The following is a 20372-nucleotide window of genomic DNA, read 5'->3' as shown; positions in this document are numbered from 1 at the left end:
GGAACCATTATGAGTTTAATGTCTCTGTTAAACGTTTGAAAACACATTTACTTTGTCCATAATTGGAAAATTATACTTGCTTGCAAATATTATGAGAATTGTTGCTCCATTTAAGGAGATAACAGCACCTTAAACTCATTGTTGCACAAAACATATAGAAGGTAATATACCACAGATGGCTTTTGGCTTTAAAAATACATACAAAGTCTTTGCAAAAGTTTGCCTAAAGTCTCTGATGCCCAGGATAGAAATGTCTCAATCTGCCCATTCTACTACCCTTTATTTGCATAGCCTACTTGCTGGTGCGTGTTCTCTTAAAGCATCTACTAGTTCAAAATGATACCATGTTTAAAAAAAATCTTTAAAAAAACTTGAGAGGAAGAATTTCTGAACAATTTTTCCACCCATCAATCCCTGACTGATTACTGACTTCCCATATACAAATGAACAAAGGAGATTATGTTTTCGTTTTAAAAAGCATTCACACTTACAATCTTTTCCTTACTTTAATGAATCTTTTTACCTTTTCATCCCCTTGTCCTGGAACATGATAGAACCAACATTTTGCTCTTTCACACCCACGTAAAGTCATGAAATAATATCTGCAGTATTTACGGGGCAGGTTAAGTGCATCAAGGATCTGCTGGACTGAATGAGAAGCCTGGAATAAAATAAAATTACAACAAGCAGGAAAAGCCAAGTAATATTTATTGAAAGCAAAAATGCTCTTTGTTCTTTAGAATTTCAAAACATCTACAAACTGTAAATGAAAGCAGAAAATGTGATCTATAAGTCTTTGAAACAATCCTCATCTCTACACTGTACTTCAGCATTTCAAAGGACACAAAGAACAATCCCTTGTCACGTCATGTTAGTGTCTAATAAAACGAAAAGCCTGTCTTGAAGACCACAAATAGGGATAATATAAGAGCTGCTAAATGAGATGGACAATGAGTAGAGAGGAAAGAAAAAGGCAACAAGTTCCTGCATGGCTCTGAGTAACCATCTGAGAATTCTGGGGCATCAATTTCCTTGACCTTTATTCAGTGCCCAGAATCATGGATAAAGCAGGCTGTCCTAAACATGTGAAACCTTGTCTGCTTTTCAGTTCTACAAACACCAGTAAAGCAAAAATCATTATTTGGTTTTGCTTAAGCTGAAAACAGAAATGAAGAAAACTTCACTGCGAATAGCAGTCTCTTCATCACTGATTTTGTTCTCAGAAATTATACTTACTAAGTGATAACATCTTTAAAGGTGTAAAAACATAAACATGTACAGATTCACAGTTTCTGACTTGATACATGGGGAGCTGTCTAAATATCCATAAGAAATTTAGTGACAAAGGATCAAAAATTAAAGATTTAACAACTCACAATTGCATTTTTCTCCATCTTCCACAGCTCAAAATCTCGACCATCCTTACATGGCAGTAAAGTACTTCTTTCTGAAGATTTGTAACCTAAGAATTAGGATGAGGGCAGCAATCACATAATAAAAATGAATCATACTGAAACCACTCTCATTTATCTTATTTTCCTTTATATTTATAGTTCCTTCAAGTTACAGCAATGATTAATGAGAATTTGATTAATGCAGTCTAAAACCAGTAATTTAAATTACAGTTTTCTTAATTATCCTTAAAGTGAGACTTTACACAAACTTCAAGAGTAAGCACATTTAAATTACAAACTTCACTACTTTATCCAGGGCTCCTGCTCTAACTTACAGAGATAAGAAAAGGAATAAAAATAACCAGAAGTTTTAATTTCAAAACCTACTCACTTTATCAGTAATCTCTGCATTTCAACATCACTAGCCCTAAACTTAAGCTATTTTTTCAGAACTGATAGAAAACCTTTCATGCTCTTATGTTTTAAGCAGTGCAAGTAGCAAGTTTAAGTCCACTCTAAGTTACTGGTTTCTTAACCATGAAACATGGTTTTAGAACTTTAATTATTATTGAACGACAGCTTTCTTTCTTTGAAAACTGAATTATGTTAATGGAAGATAAAAGTTCAAATTTTCAACTCCGTATCTTAAGACGAATTAGAGCTTTTGAATGCCCTGCATTCTAGGATTCCCATCTGGCCTCTTCAAAGAACTGAGTGTTCAAAGGACAGGGTGCTTAGCTCCTTCTGGCAAAACTAAAGAGCATTCAATAAGGAATGTTCTACTAGAGACTGGCATTAGATACATGGTTCTTAGTCTCCATGTCTTCCTAAGAGACAGGGCTATCACAGGATAGGAAGGAAAAGCAAAAAGTAGAACAATGAGTACGTAATGTTATGTATTGTCACACTGCAAAAAACTGTGAAGTGACAGGGGGCCACTCGACAAATTCAGGATCGGATACATTTGGTGACAAGAAAAAGACTGAGAAAACAGCCAACCACTAGCTACAGAAAAATGCCACTGGGAATTTGATCTTTCCTCCAGATTCTTGCCCTCCCCAAGCACAGAGTTTTTCATCAGGTCCTTTCAGGAGTTTGTACGCTCCCTTGTTGACTATAGGTCAGACTTGTAGGGAAGTAGGCACTAAAGTGAAAAAGCCAATCCTGCCTGCACAGTTCTGGGAATAAAAGGCTTTTGCCCTGTCCTAGCACAGAAACTTGCTTTGGAAACTCTCAAATGACTTTAAGAAGGACGACTTAGAAGAACTCTTCAGAAAGTGTATATGCTTTGAAGGCCAAAGACATGAAGTTTCAAACAAATGGAGTCTGAAGACATATTCAAAATTCCTTTTCATAGCATGTGTTTCTTGCACTACCTGAAAATACTGTTAAATGACATGATGATAAAATTGTTCTACAGACTCAGACTGACAGTATAATTTGAAACTAAACAAGAAACCCTGTCACTGATCTTAATTCAAGAAATCCATGTGTATAAACATCCGTATTAATCAATAATTCTAAAAACATCGATTTCCAAAGCACCTGTTGCAAAGAAACAGAAAGCAGTTATCTATCCACAAATAATTGATTCCTGCTTTTCTCTATCTTGTATGCTAAATAAACCATGCATTTATGCAAAGCTAAATGTCAGATTTGTTATGTGCAGTGACTGCAGTTCCATTATGATTTCTCTGGCGGCACAGATACTTAAGAGGTATCGGTCCCACGTGTGAAATATACTGGGTCAACATGAAGTGCTACTTATTAAATCTATATAATTATTTGATCCAGCCTAGTGAACGACTCAAAAACATTTGAATTGGCATTAACAACAAAGTTCTGACCTTCAGCAAGGTGGACAAACCATTCTAGCAAGTTTTATAAAGAACAATCAACCAATCAAATCTGCAGTCACATTCTCTGACCTCAAATAAATGTAAACAAGCTACTTGCTAATAACACGTCTGAAACACAATGTGTCAGACTACTAAGAATGCAGGCACTGCTGTACCATTAAAGTATTTGAGAGGCATGAATTTCAGATAGAATTATTTCTATTTGACCCTACAGAATAAAATTCTGCTAAAAATCCAATCCCAAACCTGTCACTAACCTACCATACAAGAGCTTGTAGTTTTCCTTTTATATATGCAAAGTAAAATTCGAGCCAACATCTTCGGGAACTGAAGATGGTCCTTAAGATCTCACAGCCAAATAAAGCAACAACAAAAAATTCTGAAGGATTCACCAACATAGCATACAATACCATTTGCCCAGGATTTCATCTCTGTAGCTTCACTGAAGAGATTTACTTTTCGGTCATTCAGTGGCAATCCTGATAGCAATTCACAGTTCACTTTGTATGTACAGTCACTGTTGAGTATTAAAAACCAAAAATTTGTTAAAATTACTTTGTTCAACCAAATTAAACAAGGTTTTCTTTCAGGTACTGCATGCCTAAAAAGAGGGATGAAGTGTATAAAAGATGAGAATTTCTTCAACACTTTACACACCACTTCAAAACTTGCCATAAATTTAAATAGCCAGCAGTCCCAACAATTTTACTTTCATTACCCTCATCTGCCTGGTCCAATCTGATTATGTTTTTAGCTGAGATTATTCTGCCCTAACATATAACCATACGAAATTCAATAAGTAAGTAGAAAAGGCACCTGTGAAACACTTCCCCCTCCCCCCATGCTGACAAGAAGACTGAGGTGATTTCTGACTCCTCTGAAGAAGCATCTACTTTAGATTAGTCTGTTATGTAATGTCTGCCAAAGGAGTAAACCTCAAGGCTTTTTAAACTCCTGAACTCTGAAGAGTCAACCGCTTTCTTTCCTAAAAACTGACAATTGGACAGGAGTTTTAGGTGATTTCAAACAGAACTCCAATTAAAGACTATTCTGCTTTTATTCCCAAATACGTACATTCCAGAGAATTAAATGACTAAAATGTGGTGTTTTCAAAAATAAGCTAAAAATATTGCTAGCAAAACATTTGGTAACCTCTTCCATATTTGTAAACAAACCCATAGGAAAAATAGCATTCCCTTTCATGAAATCTTGTTCCTCTTCCCGCTTTCAATTAAGAATCCTGGTTTAGCACAAAGGACATTTTAACCTGCTTGCTCCTCTGAAGACAGAAACAGAGTTGCTACCCTCTATAAGGGATTCAAGACATTGAATATGTCTCATAGCCAGGATAATTCAAATAGTTCCTAAACTTCAGGATGTTTTCAATACAACCTGAAATAAAAATGCTACAGTAGAGAGGAAGAAATTCCATCTAACAAATCCAAATTTTTCAAGATCAATCTTTATTCTCATCAATGCATTTGGGTTGGTTTCTAGAGGGAACAAAAAATCTGCAGCTTTAGTTACTCAGAAATTTCAGATTGTCACGTAAACTCTTCTTATGCTTCCTCATGATGCCAGCCTCAGTTCTGACACAACAGGATTTTCACAGCAGTTTCCCTTCAGATTTCTTTAATCTAGACATGGAACTACACACAATTTTGCCAGAATTGTAAACTATATAGCTCTGCAAGCATCTTTTTTAGTAACAGCATCACTAGAAGTGGAGTTCATTAAATAAGAACAGCAACTATGTTTTCTTCTAGGTAAAACTTTGCAATGGTAGCATTTTTCAGTAAGACTACAGAAAACAGTTTAACTCCAAATGAAGGCCTCTTCTCTAACTACAAAGAGTACTGCATCGCACAAACATATTTTATTCAGATAATCTACTTATTCTATAATATAAAGAACTATTTATGCTGCTAAGGCAAATTTAAATGGGTATTTTATAGCAGAAGGAGGAGCTGGGAGCTCTCTAGTGGATTAACAAAAAGATGCAGTATTCTCCACTAACAGATTTCTGGCACACTCGAGTCTGTTGCAGAAATGTGAGTGGTGCTGGAAAAAAAGCAGTACTCTCTTCTATGTCAGCTAAAGTTTCTCGGTTATTTTGAAAAAGTGTTCTAGTTCCAGCCAGGACAGGGTTAATTTCTGCAGTAGCTAACTGGGGATTTCTGCTCCTAAACCACAACACTCTAAAATATTTCTCTTCTAATTACTTAAGAATTCCATCTTAACTATACCTTTCCTACAAAAACTAATTCTGTCATTTCTGGCCTGCTGATGAATGAAAATTTCTCAGTCTGACGCCAATTCAGGCATGGACAATTATCCACCATATGAAGTTCAACAAGGGAAACTGACAGATTCTTCACCCAGGATGGAGCAACACTGGAAGTACAGACAGACTGGGGAATGAGAGGCTGGAGAGCAGAACTGTGGAAAGGGACCTGGGGGTTCTGGTTGATGGCAAGTTCAATGTGAGTCAGCAGTGCCCTGGCAGCCAGGAGGGCCAAGCGTGTCCTGGGGGGCGTCAGGGACAGCAGCACCAGCCAGGCAAGGGAGGGGACTGTCCTGCTCTGCTCTGCACTGGGGAGGCCTCACCTTGAATACTTTGTGCAGTTTTGGGTGCCACAACCTAAGAAAGGCATTAAATTACTAGAGAGTGTCCAGAGGAGGGCAATGAAAATGGTGAAGGGCCTTGAGTGGAAGACTGGTGAGGAGTGCCTCAGGTCACTTGGTTTGTTCAGCCTGGAGAAGATGAGATTGAGGGGAGACCTCACTGCAGTCTGCAAATTCCTCATGAGGGGTAAAGGAGGGGCAAGCACTGATGTCTTCTTTCTGGTGACAGCACCCCAGGGAATGGCCTGAAGATATGTCAGGGGAGGCTTAGGCTGAATATTAGAAAAAGGTTCTTCACCCAGAGGGTGGCTGGGCACTGGAAGAGGTTCCCCAGGGAAATGGTCACAGCACTGAGCCTGAGAGAGTTCAAGAAGCATTTGGACAGTGCTCTCAGGCACATGGTTTTACTCTAGGGAATAATGCTGTGGTGGGCCAGGACTAAGATTTGATGATCCTTATGGATCCCTTCCAACTCGGCTTACTTGGTGATTCTGTAAATCAGACTAAGAAACAACGTGTGCAATAAACACTGCAAACACAGCTTGAAGTGAGAAGTACGGTAAAACATGTCCTTAACTGCATGTGACATGTTTTTAAGCACCTTTTTTTACTGCTGTACAAATATTTGTCAGCCTGAATTTGAATGAGATCTTTCAATTCTTTCACAAGCAGAAAAGAAAAACGAAAGCTTCACGATTTATTTATTACTATTTTTTGGTTTTGTTAAGTTCTGATAAGTGCTATTGTGGTAAGAAATGCATCTTAAGCTACACTCACCTTGAGATGCGAAAGTGAGACACTGTCATGAAGTTAATATATTTTACCAGCAGTCAAAAGACAAAATAAACCCTATTGTCCTGTCAGGCTATGACTATAGTTGTTCTTCACTTTGTAGAGTGAAATTTTATTATTTCACATATTTATTTTCTTAATCACATAGTTACAGTAACATGGAAAACTGAATTAAATACTGGTGGTGTTCAGGTAACAACATCTCATTTTATTTGCATAGTACCTGGGGAATACCACAGGTTACATGAAGAACACCCTAATATGTACCTTTTTTCAGCTTCACTCTTACTTTCTTCTTCAACATCAGGCACTCCATCTGCAAGCTTGAAATGTGAAGATATTTGAAAGTTATTTTCAAGTACAGCAAAGCACTACTAAGCCTGTTATGCTTTACTCTACAGACTTAAAACTGTTAGAGATCGTTGCAAGGTGTGATAAGACAGTCTCACCTGTAGAAACTGTAGTTCGGTGTGCAGGATTACTCTCTCAACATCTTTGTTAATGGAAATACTGCCTTTATACTCTGTTCTTTAAAGTAGTGATTGTTAATTGGAAACAAAGGCAATATGAGTGTCTTCACTTCTCTTTCCTCCCATGATAATCTCAGCAATTTTTAGGCCCACTGCCCAATTTTAACTGTGCCTGACAGATGGGTGGAACACCACAAAAGTTATCCCATCAAGTATAATGAAATTTAAAACTGCACCAAGGAGAAATTTAAGCCTTTTGCTCAGCTCTACACAATTGTGGATAGTTAAAAAATCCCCAATGATATGGAGGAAAAAGACAGCACAAAACATATTTGGAGGAGAGAATCTGAAAAGACTAATACAGAATGATGTCATAGAACCATGGCTTTGCTTCATCCATTATTCATGAAGTAACTTAGGACTTCACATTCTATCACAAATTTATTATAGCCAAAGAATCAGAGAAGCATATGCTCTCATTGGATTTCCAAACTTTATTTTTCTGAATAGTTTTAGCATTTTCTCCATGGTTAGTTTTTGCCCTTCTCACTGGATTATTAATTGTCAAAACTAAATCAAAAAAGCTAAATCTGAAAATCTCCCTGAATGGTGGAGTACCTGCAGTAAGTGTTCTGCCACTGCATTCCCCCTGCAGGTGTGCACCGCTGCTTTCTATCCACATACAGAGCAGGCGTAGGTAGGGATTGTATGCATTTTGTGCTTTGAGTTTGGTTGGGTGAGATTATTTGTACATACTTTCTGCTGTCCAACACAGCACAGAAAAGCAAGCACTAGGACAATGATTTTATAAAGCCACAAGACTGTGAAACAACCCAGCTGGGACTGACCTGGTAATGTTGAAATAAGCACTCCACCTACAGCAAACCTTACAATTTGACAGACCCTTTTTGTCTCTCCAAAAGATCAGGAACCAAAATGGCACTGACAACTTTGTGAATCGCCTGTTAGCAGCCCCAACTCCATTTGCTGAAGGAAATGTTTCCCTTCTTTTAAATGATTTTGAAAGGTAAACTGATTCTCTGCTGTTTGATTAACTTCTCAATTACTTACCAATTTTTAACCATGTGAATTTTAGAGTTTAACTTATCCAGTTAAAACCACCAGCCACTCCTGAAGCAGTGGAAAACAGTGAATGCTACCAGCAACTACATATGAGTGGCAGAGAGATGTAAAGTCCAATTCATTATCATAGAAGCAAACAGTAGAAAACTTCAGCAAGTCTTAAAAGACCTAGACTTATTATCTAGAGGAGGGAAGACAGAGAAAGGTCAGATAAAGTCAGTGAGCATGAAAATGGCTCCCTCTGAACAGCTAGAAATCTGTATGCTAGAGGCCCTTTTGCCCAATTAATGAAGCCCAGAATGATTCTTCTTCAATGCATGATGGCTGTGCAGCTCCTCAGCTTTCCAACACTTCTGACACTGAGAGGCATTTAGCACAACATTTAAAATTAGGTATGTTATGTAAAAATGTCACATATGAAAAGCAGTACTCACAGGTGTACACTGAAACAGTAATTTTCATACCATTGGGAATACAGCTTTACTGCAACAAACGATATAACAATATCCTGTTTCACTTCAAATTTGAAGCTTAATTGTTGGTGACAATTAAAAATAAAATCAAGCTCTGTCAAGCAAAGATTACATTGCCAATACACAGTAATCTATAAAATGCTAATATTCTTTTTATTACAGGAAATATAAAATTTTGTTGATAAAACGGCATTAGTAATTAAAATGATCCAATTATGTGGATTGTAATTTCTAACACTATTTAAGGAGAGAAAGCATAAATTCTCAGTACCTTTTCATCCACATCCAAACTTGTCAAAAGTTCATCTAGTTTGCTCTGTTGCGTATCTTTAAGAAGGTCCTCACCAACATCTCCTGAAGGACTGCTTCCTCTGGAGGAGTTGTGGGTTTGCACATCTTCAGCTGAAAATGTATAAATACATTGCTTTATCTGATTCCCATGCTACAAGACAACAAAGCTTTTATTTCCTAAATATTACAAAGGCTTGGAACTAATGACATTTAAGAACTCCTAGAAATTCCTAAGTGTGAAATTTATATGAAAAATATTTCATGCTTAAGGCAGGAACCATTTCAAATAAATATTAGGCTGAATTTGCAATTAAAATTCTATCCAAGCTGTATGTTCTTTAATGGTCCCTGTAGAACAGTACAACAAATTTACTTATAGACTATTGAATTAGTGTTTTAGAAATAAATTCAGTTAAGCTTGTTTTATTAAAACACAGCCAAAGATATGTGTGGTAATTTGCTAAAGAAAAAGACTTAGTCTTTGTTTGAAAAGGGCATAAGTTAATCATACTAACAGGATGCAACCCTGAACTAAATATAGAGAGCTCTGAGAAACTCCAAATTCCTGTAATATAGCAAACTCAGTAAGAATTCGGTGTCAGGAAATTTCAGCACCTTTCTGCAGATGCTACAGGAAATGAACAACGAACCTGGCTGCAGCTTTCTGAAATGGCTGTTTAATAGAAGAGTTCTGCATAGAAAAGAAATTCATACTGGATCACACAAATGACTTTCAACTGCACTGTGTTGTCCAGACACAGGAAGAAAGAATCAGATTAGTCTTGGAAAAGCTTTTCTCTTATAGGCACTGGTCCCTGTGATCACCAAGTACAAGACACATCTGGCTGAAGACAACACACACAGGATTACCACTTGAAAGGTGAAGGGGACTGATGTCATCCAGAATATTTTAACTGTAGTACTTTTTACCCTTCTTAAATGGTGAAGTCACTAAGGCAAGGAGCCATGACCTCACTAAGTAACTTAGGACACCAAAGCAGTAACACGTATTTCTAAATAAATACATAAATAGCCAGTAATTAGCAAACCAGGCACCTTTCTTTTGTTCTGTGCAGGCCTTTTTTAAAAGTCACGCATGAAATGTAAGTTACTGTGTGCATATTCATCTAAGATTATGATGGGATCCTGTTTCTCAGATCTGGGAAGAAGGACTTTAGGCACCACAAAAAGCACCAAAGACTTTAAGCTTCAAACTTTCCTAGAACATGAAGTAAAACAACAAAGAAAATGCAGAAGTTACTGAATAGTACAAAACTTGTTGCCAGGTTTGGCTTCAATGACCTCATCATTGCAGACTCCATGGCACAGGCCCCAGTCTATTTACATGACCAGAGGCCTAACTGTGCACTCCCTCTTGACTCCTGCTCAGGGAATTTGTGTCTATTACTTGGTATCTGAGTTCTTAAAACCTCATTACCTTTCATTTTGCCTTCTAACACCTGAAGCCTGAAATCTTCTCTTCCCCTAAGTCTCTAGTCACTCCTTTCCAGGAGGCACCATCTGCCGAAATCGCTCTTTCCACAAGAACGTAACACGTTCATGTGGAAAACCAGCACAAGGGGCACTGTCACAGACACCTTTCAAGCCTTAAGCAAAACAACACGTAATGCCAGAATGTCAGGTTAACAGTAAGCTGACAAACTGATACCAGAAGGGAAATACCATGAACCCTCAAAACCACTCTCACCACTGCGTGTGCACCACTGTCAGAAAGGGGCTTTTATTCAAAGTCAGAATCCTGTGCCTCCAACCTATCTAGTAGAAACTTATACACTAGGTTTACCTTGCACAATAGGTCTGGTATGAAAGCTGTAGAAAACAAATCACATTCATGAGCTGCCTAGCTGGACTGTTCCGTTTCAAATAAGAAGAAAAACCCCACTAAATCAGAAGTAATCTTATTTCATTAAAAAAGGGCATTCTTTAAAAACAAAACCGTGTCTCAGTGGAATGGGCATTTTGTTGAAATGTCTCCCCCCCCGGTCCCCTCCCCCAAAAAAAGACAACCTGGAAATAAACCTGATTACCAAATCCTGTGTGCTGATGAACACAAGAGAAAAACCACCTCTAACTCTAAACTATCTAAGCTCCAAAGCAGTATCACAGGACTCAGCCTCTTAGCTGAGCTCAACAACTAACAGAATTCTTTGCCTAAACTATCAGAGAAATGTAAAAAAACCACCAGAACCTAAACAAAAACAAAACAAAACCCCAAAACCAAAACAAAACAACCCCCCCCCCTCAAAAAAAACCCCAACAAAAACACCCCCACTCCAACCCCGCAGTACTACCAGCAGAAGACAAGCAGTACATGTTCCCTGTATGAATCAGGTAATTTTGAAAGATGTTGATTCAATATGCATTAGGAAACAAATTGCTGTTACAATAAAAAGATAATAAAAAACCAGACAAGTTCCTCTCTCTCTCACTCTCTTTTTTTTTTGTGGAAAGTAGAAAGCCTTGGTTTTGCCACAAAACATCTTTTTGGTTTCCTTCTTTTGATTATATACCAAAAATTTCCAGACATCTTACCTTTTAACATCAAATTACAAGAATTTTCAGTATCACTTGACATTCCAGATTCTTGCACGCATCTGTTTTGAAAAAAAAAAGTGTATTTAAGATTTCCATCTTGCAAAAGCAAAAATAATTTATCAGTTACGTAGTTACATAAAATCAAAAGTTCTCAGCAACACTTTTAGCCATGGACAGAACCTTTACATCCTTACATACTACTTTAAGACTCTTTTTAACTTTCTCTTTTGCCTTTCTTATGTTCATCCCTTCAGGTATATGCCTAAACATGTTAAGTAAAACCAAGATATTTCAAAACCCAAAACTGTCAGTAAAACCTCATGATCTCATTTCATCTTTGCCTAAAATACTGAGAAGGGAAATTTTCTCTGTATAGTGAAACAAGAAAATACTGTGCTAATGAGCCAATTCATCAGTTTCTAAAAAATATGATTTATAGTAATTTTATATTCAAGATTATTTGCATAACAATGAATCTCAAAGACAGTAACAAAAACAACTGCTCATAGGAACATACTTCACCTATTTCAAAGATAAGTTGGAAAAAATAAATATTTCTTGTTAGAAAAGCTCAGGAAGGACAAATATGTATTGAAATGTTACATACAGAATATAGAAAACATCATCATGATCATCACAGATTTTAAAAGCTTGTACCTGGTGAATGACACCAAGTGTAATGACAGCAAACTCTCCAGTCTAGGCAACAGAACATTGCAAACAAAAGCATACGTGAAAAATTAGTTTTACTGTCCCATTCAGGCTTCGGGACAGAATGTTTTCCTGATGCCTGGAAGTGACCAGCACTCTTCTCTATGTAAAATGCAAGCACCAGAGAAATAACCTGTTGAAGTCCCAGTTGTATTTGGCAAAACGCAACAAAATAAAAAAATTAGTATGAACTGGTCATGATCTGGTATTATCTGGTGATATCGTAAGTTACCCATAAAACTGTGGTAAGGTCTATTGCCTTATTTCAATATTCTCATATTCAGTTCATTAGTATGTTCCTGACTGCTACCAACTATGGTTGATCCCCATCTAATAATCTTTGCATCAAATTATGGAAGGTAAAAAGCAAAATAAGAAATTTTGCCTGCTTCTTTAGCAAATAAAGGGGAAATTCTAAGATAGAAGAACCATGCATTTTTATTTTCCTTGGCTGATGGCAAACAAATTCAACAGGTATCAGAAAGAAACAAATACCCTAATAAATTTACTGTGCTACAGTCCAGCTGCTTCTCAAGAAGTTGGACGCTCCTACTACAGACTTGCCCTGTTCTCTAGAGGCTTGTTCTGGCAAAAATTCTATTCTATTAGCATCTGAAAGTTTTATATTCCTATGTTCAAAAAACTGTTCAGCACCTCAAAGAAGATTCCCTTCCTCTTTTGCACACGGGTTTAATGAAAAGGAAAGGATAAGGAGAGCAGTGAATAAAAAACAAAACAAAACAAAACAAAAAGCAGTTATAAGGTAGTACAATCCTGAAAATAACTGAAGTGTTACTTAAAATACAGGTAACATAAAGCCACCTAGAAAGACCGTGCACATAAAATTAGAACACCCATCCCAATAAAAAAAACCCTAATCTTCAGAGGAAAAACTTGCATTATTTCTATCTAAACTTTTTTTTTTTTTTTTTGTAAAATGCAAAAATCAATCTTAAAACTTTTTCACTGAACAAAAGTATCAAAGCTTAAGAGAGAAAACAGACTAAACAACAGATGAGTTCATCCACTCCATGAAGATCTATCTCATTTAAAAAAGCTAGTTTCTACTTTAAATTTCTTTTCCTCCACCTGTGACTTTTATTACCATCTCAAAACCCAGTAAAACATTAATACCTAACGATTTATACCAGGAACATGCTCAATGAAGATGTAGGATCATAAATCTCTACAACACTTTAGCCAAATCACACATCTGAAAAATATTCATATGTCTGGGTATAGGAGAAAAAGAGGAAAGGAGAATGGCAGAATGGAATACTGCTGTAGAGAGAACAATTTACTCTTAAAGATTCAAGGGAAGAATAAGCTACGCCTAAAAAGTAAAAGCATTTCTAAGTATTGTATCACTTTTTTCTTTTTTTAAGAAAACTGCCTTCAAAGGGTATCTGGTATCTCCAATCAGGTCAGATTAAGGATATTATTTTTTACTATCTTTGTTTATATTCTCATACTTAAACTAGCCCTTTACAACAACCTTGCCCTAAAACTAAGAGTTTATCCCAGTTCTTATGAAGAACAAATTAATTTATCTGCATTCAGAATACTGTCATAGCTCAAACTTAGACACTCAAAATCAAATAAATAATTTCCACAGAAATTGGTGAAATTATCAATAAGGAAGCCTGACCACTACAACCTATAGATGTGAGATAGAAGTACTCAGGAATATTGTGATAAAAAAGGAATGATATGCATACCTTAAACTACTCTCTACTGAATATGTCTTTTCTGAGGTAACAGGAGACTGAGGCTTAATATACTCCTTTGTGTCTTTAACGCAGTTTGCAGAGGATGCTTTCACTGGACAATTTTCACAGTGCGCAGGTGCAAGCTCCTCTTCATTACCGGTTCCAAAAAGGTCAGGGTCATCCTGAATCACATCAATGACAAGAACATCTTGGTTGTAAGCTTCAAGGACATCCAGTACATTTTGACTTTTGTGTTCTGAAAAACTCCCTCTCGATTTTCTATCACGATTTACTTCTAATCCAACAATGTGGTTGACTGCATTCCAAGAATGATCAGGAAAACTAGATTTCAGCACACATTCAGTACCACAGAAATCAGGCAGAGATGGCTCTGGTTGTCCATCAAGAAGAGGATGCGGATACGCAGAAAAACTTCCAGGGAGCACAGACATCTCATTGGAGAGGTTTACCGAGCCACTGTGCTGGAAGTCCTTACTGTCAATCTCATCTGCTTTTTTCTGTATCAAAGTTGGAGAAGTAGCATCACTCATGACAGGAAGAGGACAGTGCTCAGATTTTACCAAGAGAGTCTCTTCACCTGTCTTCTGCCTTCCTGGATTAGTGCTTTCAAGGAGCTCTAGTGGACTACAAGTTTTGCTTTCATATGAATGGACAGACTCCGGTTTCTTGGATTCACGTTTGTTTCTGCATAAAGGAATTTTGAATTTTGTCAGGCTTCCAGAGGTTAATGGTTTAATTAGGTTTAAATCAGAAAATGTCTGGTTCACTACTGATACTTCAGGGCTGAAGTTCATACTGTTGGTGTTACTTGTGGAAGTACCATTCTGGACCGTCCCAGACATGTTTCTGTTTGCCACCTCTCCTTCATTTTTATCCTTCTGTTTTGTTGTATCATTCTGGACTGTCACAGACAGGTTTCTATTTGTCACCTCTCCTTCATTATTATGCTTTTGTTTTGTTGTATCATTCTGTACTGTTACAGACACGTTTCTATTTGTCACCTCTCCTTCATTTTTATGCTTTTGTTTTGTTGTACCATTCTCGACTGTCACAGACAGGTTTCTGTCTGTCACCTTTCCTTCATTTTTATCCTTCTGTTTTGTTGTGTCATTCTGTACTGTTACAGACACATTTCTATTTGTCACATCTCCTTCATTTTTATGCTTTTGTTTTGTTGTACCATTCTGGACTGTCACAGACAGGTTTCTGTCTGTCACCTTTCCTTCATTTTTATCCTTCTGTTTTGTTGTATCATTCTGGACTGTCACAGACAGGTTTCTTTCTGTTACATCTCCTTCATTTTCGTATTTTTGTTTTGCTGTAAAATTCAAGGTTGCTTTAACTTCTTGCGCATCATCATGGTTAAAAGCCAGGGCACTTCTATCTGTATTAACTGGTGATTCCCCATTTTCATTGTTCATTGTCAAAGTCTCATAAATATCCACAGAAGAGGATTCCATTGTTTCAAGTGAAGCCTGACAGTCAATATTTGGATCAATCATTTTATGTGTAATTTCTCTTGTAATTCCTGCCGATGATGCATACAAATCCAGCTGTCTCACACTCTCAGTTATCGCACTATGTCCTACAGCTTTAACACTACTTTTATCAGAGGAATCTCCAAAAGCATCCTTCAAAAGTATTTTTCCTTCTGAGATGGACCTATGATTTTTAAGAAACCATTGAGAAGTCCTGGCACAAGATTCAACAGGCCAAACTTTTTTACCAGTCATGGGTATTGTTCTTTGACAGGCAAACTGCTGCATTTTCTTACTAACTTTTTTCAAGTTTCCTCCTGTCTTGCTTTTGTGATGATCAGACACATCATGGATCTGAGCTAACACTCTCAGGCTATCTGAGGCATCTGCATAATGTGCCACACTGCTTGAATTTTCTCCTTTTGCTATTACAGAGAGCTCAGATGTCTTTTTAAAGCCAGTTTCAAATGCAAGTAATTTGGTACTGTTCTTTCTCCAGGCTGATACAGTTTGTATGTCATGAGTATATTTTTCTGCATCAAAATCTGATGTACGATCACATGAAGCTGAGAGACTATGATTTAGTCCTGAAACTGCAAATGAGCTTGACATGGCAGCGGCTGCTCCTGTTTGTAACTCACACTTCTCGCATTTAGTAGCCATGTCTGCAGATTTCTCTGTGGTTTTCATCTTTTTTCCAGGCTTTCTACCCATATTCCAGTTTTTTCCCCTTAAACACTTACTGCCTTCACTCAGGCAGCATGAAACACAGCCTTCTTTATTTTCATTCTTTTCTTTATTAGATGATAAACCACCTTTTATGAGTGATCTCTCCTTCTGCATTCTACTAGTGCTGCAAATTCCATCATTCAGGTCTCCAGTACCATGGGCTACATGGAAGAATCCATTTAATTTATAACTGTTGGCAGTTCCAGTAGCTGAAGGCTTCACTAATGTATTGATGTAACTACAATCCTCTAACATCACAAATGGATTCTTTTGGGTTGCACAGAGCAAGCCACTACACTGGTGCAGGACACCACTGCCATGTTCAGCATCACATTTTGCACATGTATTCATCACTTTTTCAGCTGAAGTCACACTTAAACTTTGCAAGTGCTTGATTTGACTAGATCTGCGTTGCCTTTTTCTACACTGCACGCCAAGCTCTTTTGTTACAGCATGGCATAGAAAGCTCTTGCTCTCAGTGTCACCCGAAGAAGAAGCTGTAGAAGATCTAGAATAGTGAGATTCCTTTTCCTGAGAATCTTCTGCCCCGTTTTGCTTCGTCTTAACCTTCTTCACAGACTGTGAAGTACCAGAGTCTTGCTCAATTGCTTTCAATTGTTCCTCTGCTGATTAAAAAACCAAAGAAGTGTCATTAAAGAAAACTCTAAGAGGAAAAAACTACCCTCTTTTATAAAGGGAACAAAAAACCCCAAACATTCAAGGCTGCTAAAGGACACAATACTGTATTAGGCTAAAGTATTTCTGTGAAGTTTTACAATTTTTTTTTTTTTAATAAACACTGTTGGGACACATAAGAGTAATGTATTATCTTCAGAAACAAATGCAAAGAGGAATAGAACCTCACAGTGTCGTAATGACATTGGAAGTTGTGTATCTGTTGTGTATCCCACATGGGTGGAAAACAAATTAGGGCAAATCTGGCAAGAAAATGTAGATACTTTCTGCATGTTCAGCCTTAAAATCTTTTGTTCACACAGCAGATTCTCTGTAGTAGGAACATTTATTCATAAGAATATCTTTCAGAGACACAGTCCAACCAAATGTATCAGACTGAGCAAGAAGATCCAGAGAAATTGAAGGACTTGCATTTTTAGACTACTACCTTTTATTTGAAAGCACATACATATTATGTAAAAAACTGCGCATCTGAAAATTTGCATTAGAGAACGGACTCAAGAGCATACTAGTATAATGCTGGGGTTTTTTAGACCCTTGTTTTCAAGGTAAACCACAATGTTAATACATCAGTTTTTCAGAATACGGTTTTTACATAAAATATTAATAATCTACTGTAAGTATTTGTCATTTGAATGTATCCACTAAAAAATTAAAAAGAATGTTTTTAGACAATCATCCTGAAAAAGACTCCTCTTTCAGAATTGTTCCAGTTTGACTCAACATTCTCTTAAAACATCAAAACACAATCATTGCTTCTACGTCTTTTGGGATTTTACAGAAAACAGCAACTAAAAAGTTCTGAGACCAAACCTCAGCATCCTATAAAGGCAGACACTGAAACAAGACAGCACCATACATAATCAGAAATAAACAGATAATAGACAGATGAATAAGGAATTGACTTGTTTTATTCTGGCATTGCTGAAACTACTGCCCCCTTTCTTTCTTGTGGCTGACCACCTCTGCAGAAATGGGGAATGCCTTTGAGGGAAACAAACTCCTAGCACTTCCTACCACAAGCTTGCCTGTTTCTGTCCATACCCCTCCCTCCCTCTCTCTCTCTCTCTCTCTCTCTACCCCCTTGAAAGGCTAACTGGTCTCCTCTCCTCGGTGTTAAATGAGCCACTTTTCTCCTTCAAGAAAAGCCTTTCCTCTTCTTTGAAAATCTGTCTCCTAAGACTGGTGGTGTTCACAGTATTGGGAAGCACACCCTAGCTTTTCTCAAATTAAGTCAGCAGCCAGTTTTTAAAGGGGCCTTACTGCAGGACCAATTTTGCTGTACTTCTACCTGTACCTGTACTTCTACAATAGAGCTCTATCAGGGCTTACCACTTTCCCCTGGGCTGTCTGGTCCTTTCTGAGAGCTTGAGCTCCGCTGCTCCTCTTTCATGCAATGCTTCTGAGTCTTCCTTCTGGTTATTAGTTGTTCTTGTCCACTCAGATCCTGCAGCTGCTGTGACAGCAATGCACTTCTGTTCCTCATACTCAGAGTTCCTTTCCTGGACTCTGGACACTGTGTAGGCTGTTCTAGCAAGGCAGAACTACCCCTCTCTCTGGGACCACGTACTTTTGGTTTCACCACTGATCTCCTGCCTTTCTTGCCCAAGCATGTCCTTTCTTCTTCATGCCTGCCTAGTGTTCTTGATCCAACTAATGGACACCCATTCAACTTCTCTGGTATATCAACCTCTTCCTGAGGTTTTGGTTCAGGCATGGCTTCCTGAGCACGCAAAGTCTTCCCAAAATCTGGGATTTGCATAGTCTGTGTCATTATGGAATCAATGCATTCCACTTTGGTATTCCATGTGACTTTTTTGGGCTGAAAACCTGGTTCTGGAAAACAGGATATTCCACGTCTCTCTGTGCTTTCAATTTCCCCCTTCAAGGATGGGACTTGTAATTTTGTTTTCATACAGGAATGTTTGCCTTCTTTTCCCGAGCCCCTTGAACCCTTGTGTAAGGCTGAGAAGTTCAGGCCTTCTGAGCAATTTGCATTCCTTTCAATCCCTGCTGACAACTTATTCTGCAAAGCAGATCCTGAGAAAAGCAGCTGTTGACTTTGACCTGTCCCTCTCTGAGTCTCTTCCCAGCACATAGCTGCAGCGGAGCCTGCTGCCTGCCAATCTTCACACGCACCTGCGTCTGAAACTGGTGAAACGACACCCTTGCTTCTGGGAGACTTCCTGTGTTGGATTCCCTTGGTTTTTTTACCTGGGAATTTCTGTCTGTTCTCACCTTGCTCCTTCCGCACGGGCACAGGAAGAGCAAAACACTTAAAGGAAGCACCAGAGAGCCCGGCAAGTTGTAGAAAAGAAGGTAAGGACTGCTCAAGCTTCCTCTTGGGCGCCAGGCGAGGACGCTGCTTGACTACCAGCTTTTCCCCTGGCGCGTACCCTGCTCCCGAAGAGCCGGGGCTGCTGACCTCCGGGTCAACCCGCTCCACCTCGCTGGCTCTCACCACCTTCCCTGACCTCAACTGCGGCATCTCGGTAGCACAAAGACACCAGAAGAGCCCACAAAACCCTTCACAAAAGGTGTGCACCTTTTGCTACGACCTCGCTAGCCGGGCACCCACGATGGGTGCAGGCCCGACCCGCAAAAGGGGACAACCCGTCGCAGGCTGCCGCCTCAGGCGACACTCGGGGAAGCCCAGACCGACAGAAAGGAAGCCCAGGTCGCCCAGAGAAAAAATACGGCCACTGACAAGCCCTTCTTGACACCCCCGCACACACACCCGGAGCAACCTCTCACAGAGCAGGTCGGCGAAGGGAGCAGCCCCGCACCCCTCCAGACTCCGCTGGAAGGCCGCTGCCTGCAGCTTCCCGCGCCACTTGCCCACCCTCTCTCCTTTACTCTCTGCCCTCGTCTACCGGTCCGTCCCTCGACGCCTCGTCCAAGCGCCGCCCGCCCACTCAAAGAGCCGAGCAGCCGCCGCGCCGGCGGGTAATGGTGCGAGCGGCGGGGCAAGGCGGGGGCCGGCGGGAACACCCGCCTGGCCGCGCTCGCCCGCTCGGCGGTGCCACCTGCGCGGTTAAACCCCAGCGCCGGGGCGGCGAGCGCGACTCCCGCGGGCGGCCGTGGCCCGGTGTCGGCGGCCCCCGCCCAGGCAGGCGTGCCTTGGTTTGCGCTGCGCAGCCGTCGTGCGGCCCCCGCGGTGCCCCAAGAGGCGTGCGGAGCTGCCGGGCCTGGCCTCGGCCGCGGGCTCACGGAGCGCCCGAGGTACCGGGCTTCGGTGTGGAACTGGCAGAGCCCCAGTCGCGTAGGTAAACACCCAGGCTCGCCCATTTCCTCAGACGTTCCATCCCCCTCAGTGACTCCTTCCTTCGAGTACAGCGCTTCAGAAGCTCACCAACACGGAGGGGCCATGTGGTTGTTTCACAGAATCACAGGTCAGGTTGGAAGGGACCACAGTGGGGTCACCTGGTCCAACCTCCCTGCTCAAGCAGGGCCATCCCAGAGCACATGGCACAGGATTGTGTCCA

At 39.5% G+C, this 20372-nt stretch overlaps 1 protein-coding gene across 3 annotated transcripts in view; it reads right to left on the bottom strand.

Annotated features, from left to right (window-relative positions):
- Window positions 1-19771, bottom strand: part of TOPAZ1 (testis and ovary specific TOPAZ 1) — a 39587-nt gene extending 19816 nt beyond the window's left edge. For 2 of the 3 annotated variants that reach the window (XM_040086836.1, XM_040086824.2), the window contains exons 1-8: window positions 18220-19771; window positions 13973-16817; window positions 11541-11602; window positions 8968-9098; window positions 6938-6993; window positions 3664-3770; window positions 1377-1462; window positions 524-661 (exon numbers count right to left, since the gene is read on the bottom strand). In XM_040086836.1, the coding sequence (XP_039942770.1) occupies window positions 524-661; window positions 1377-1462; window positions 3664-3770; window positions 6938-6993; window positions 8968-9098; window positions 11541-11602; window positions 13973-16817; window positions 18220-19375 (4581 nt within the window). In that variant the 5' untranslated portion in view covers window positions 19376-19771. The remainder of the gene's footprint in view (window positions 1-523; window positions 662-1376; window positions 1463-3663; window positions 3771-6937; window positions 6994-8967; window positions 9099-11540; window positions 11603-13972; window positions 16818-18219) is intronic. The other variant, XM_040086844.2, reaches the window with a different exon arrangement.
- Window positions 19772-20372: the final 601 nt, after the last annotated feature.

This window comes from Hirundo rustica, chromosome 1 (genome assembly GCF_015227805.2).
Source record: "Hirundo rustica isolate bHirRus1 chromosome 1, bHirRus1.pri.v3, whole genome shotgun sequence".
NCBI lineage: Eukaryota > Metazoa > Chordata > Aves > Passeriformes > Hirundinidae > Hirundo > Hirundo rustica.
This window is presented reverse-complemented; position numbering and strand designations above follow the sequence as displayed.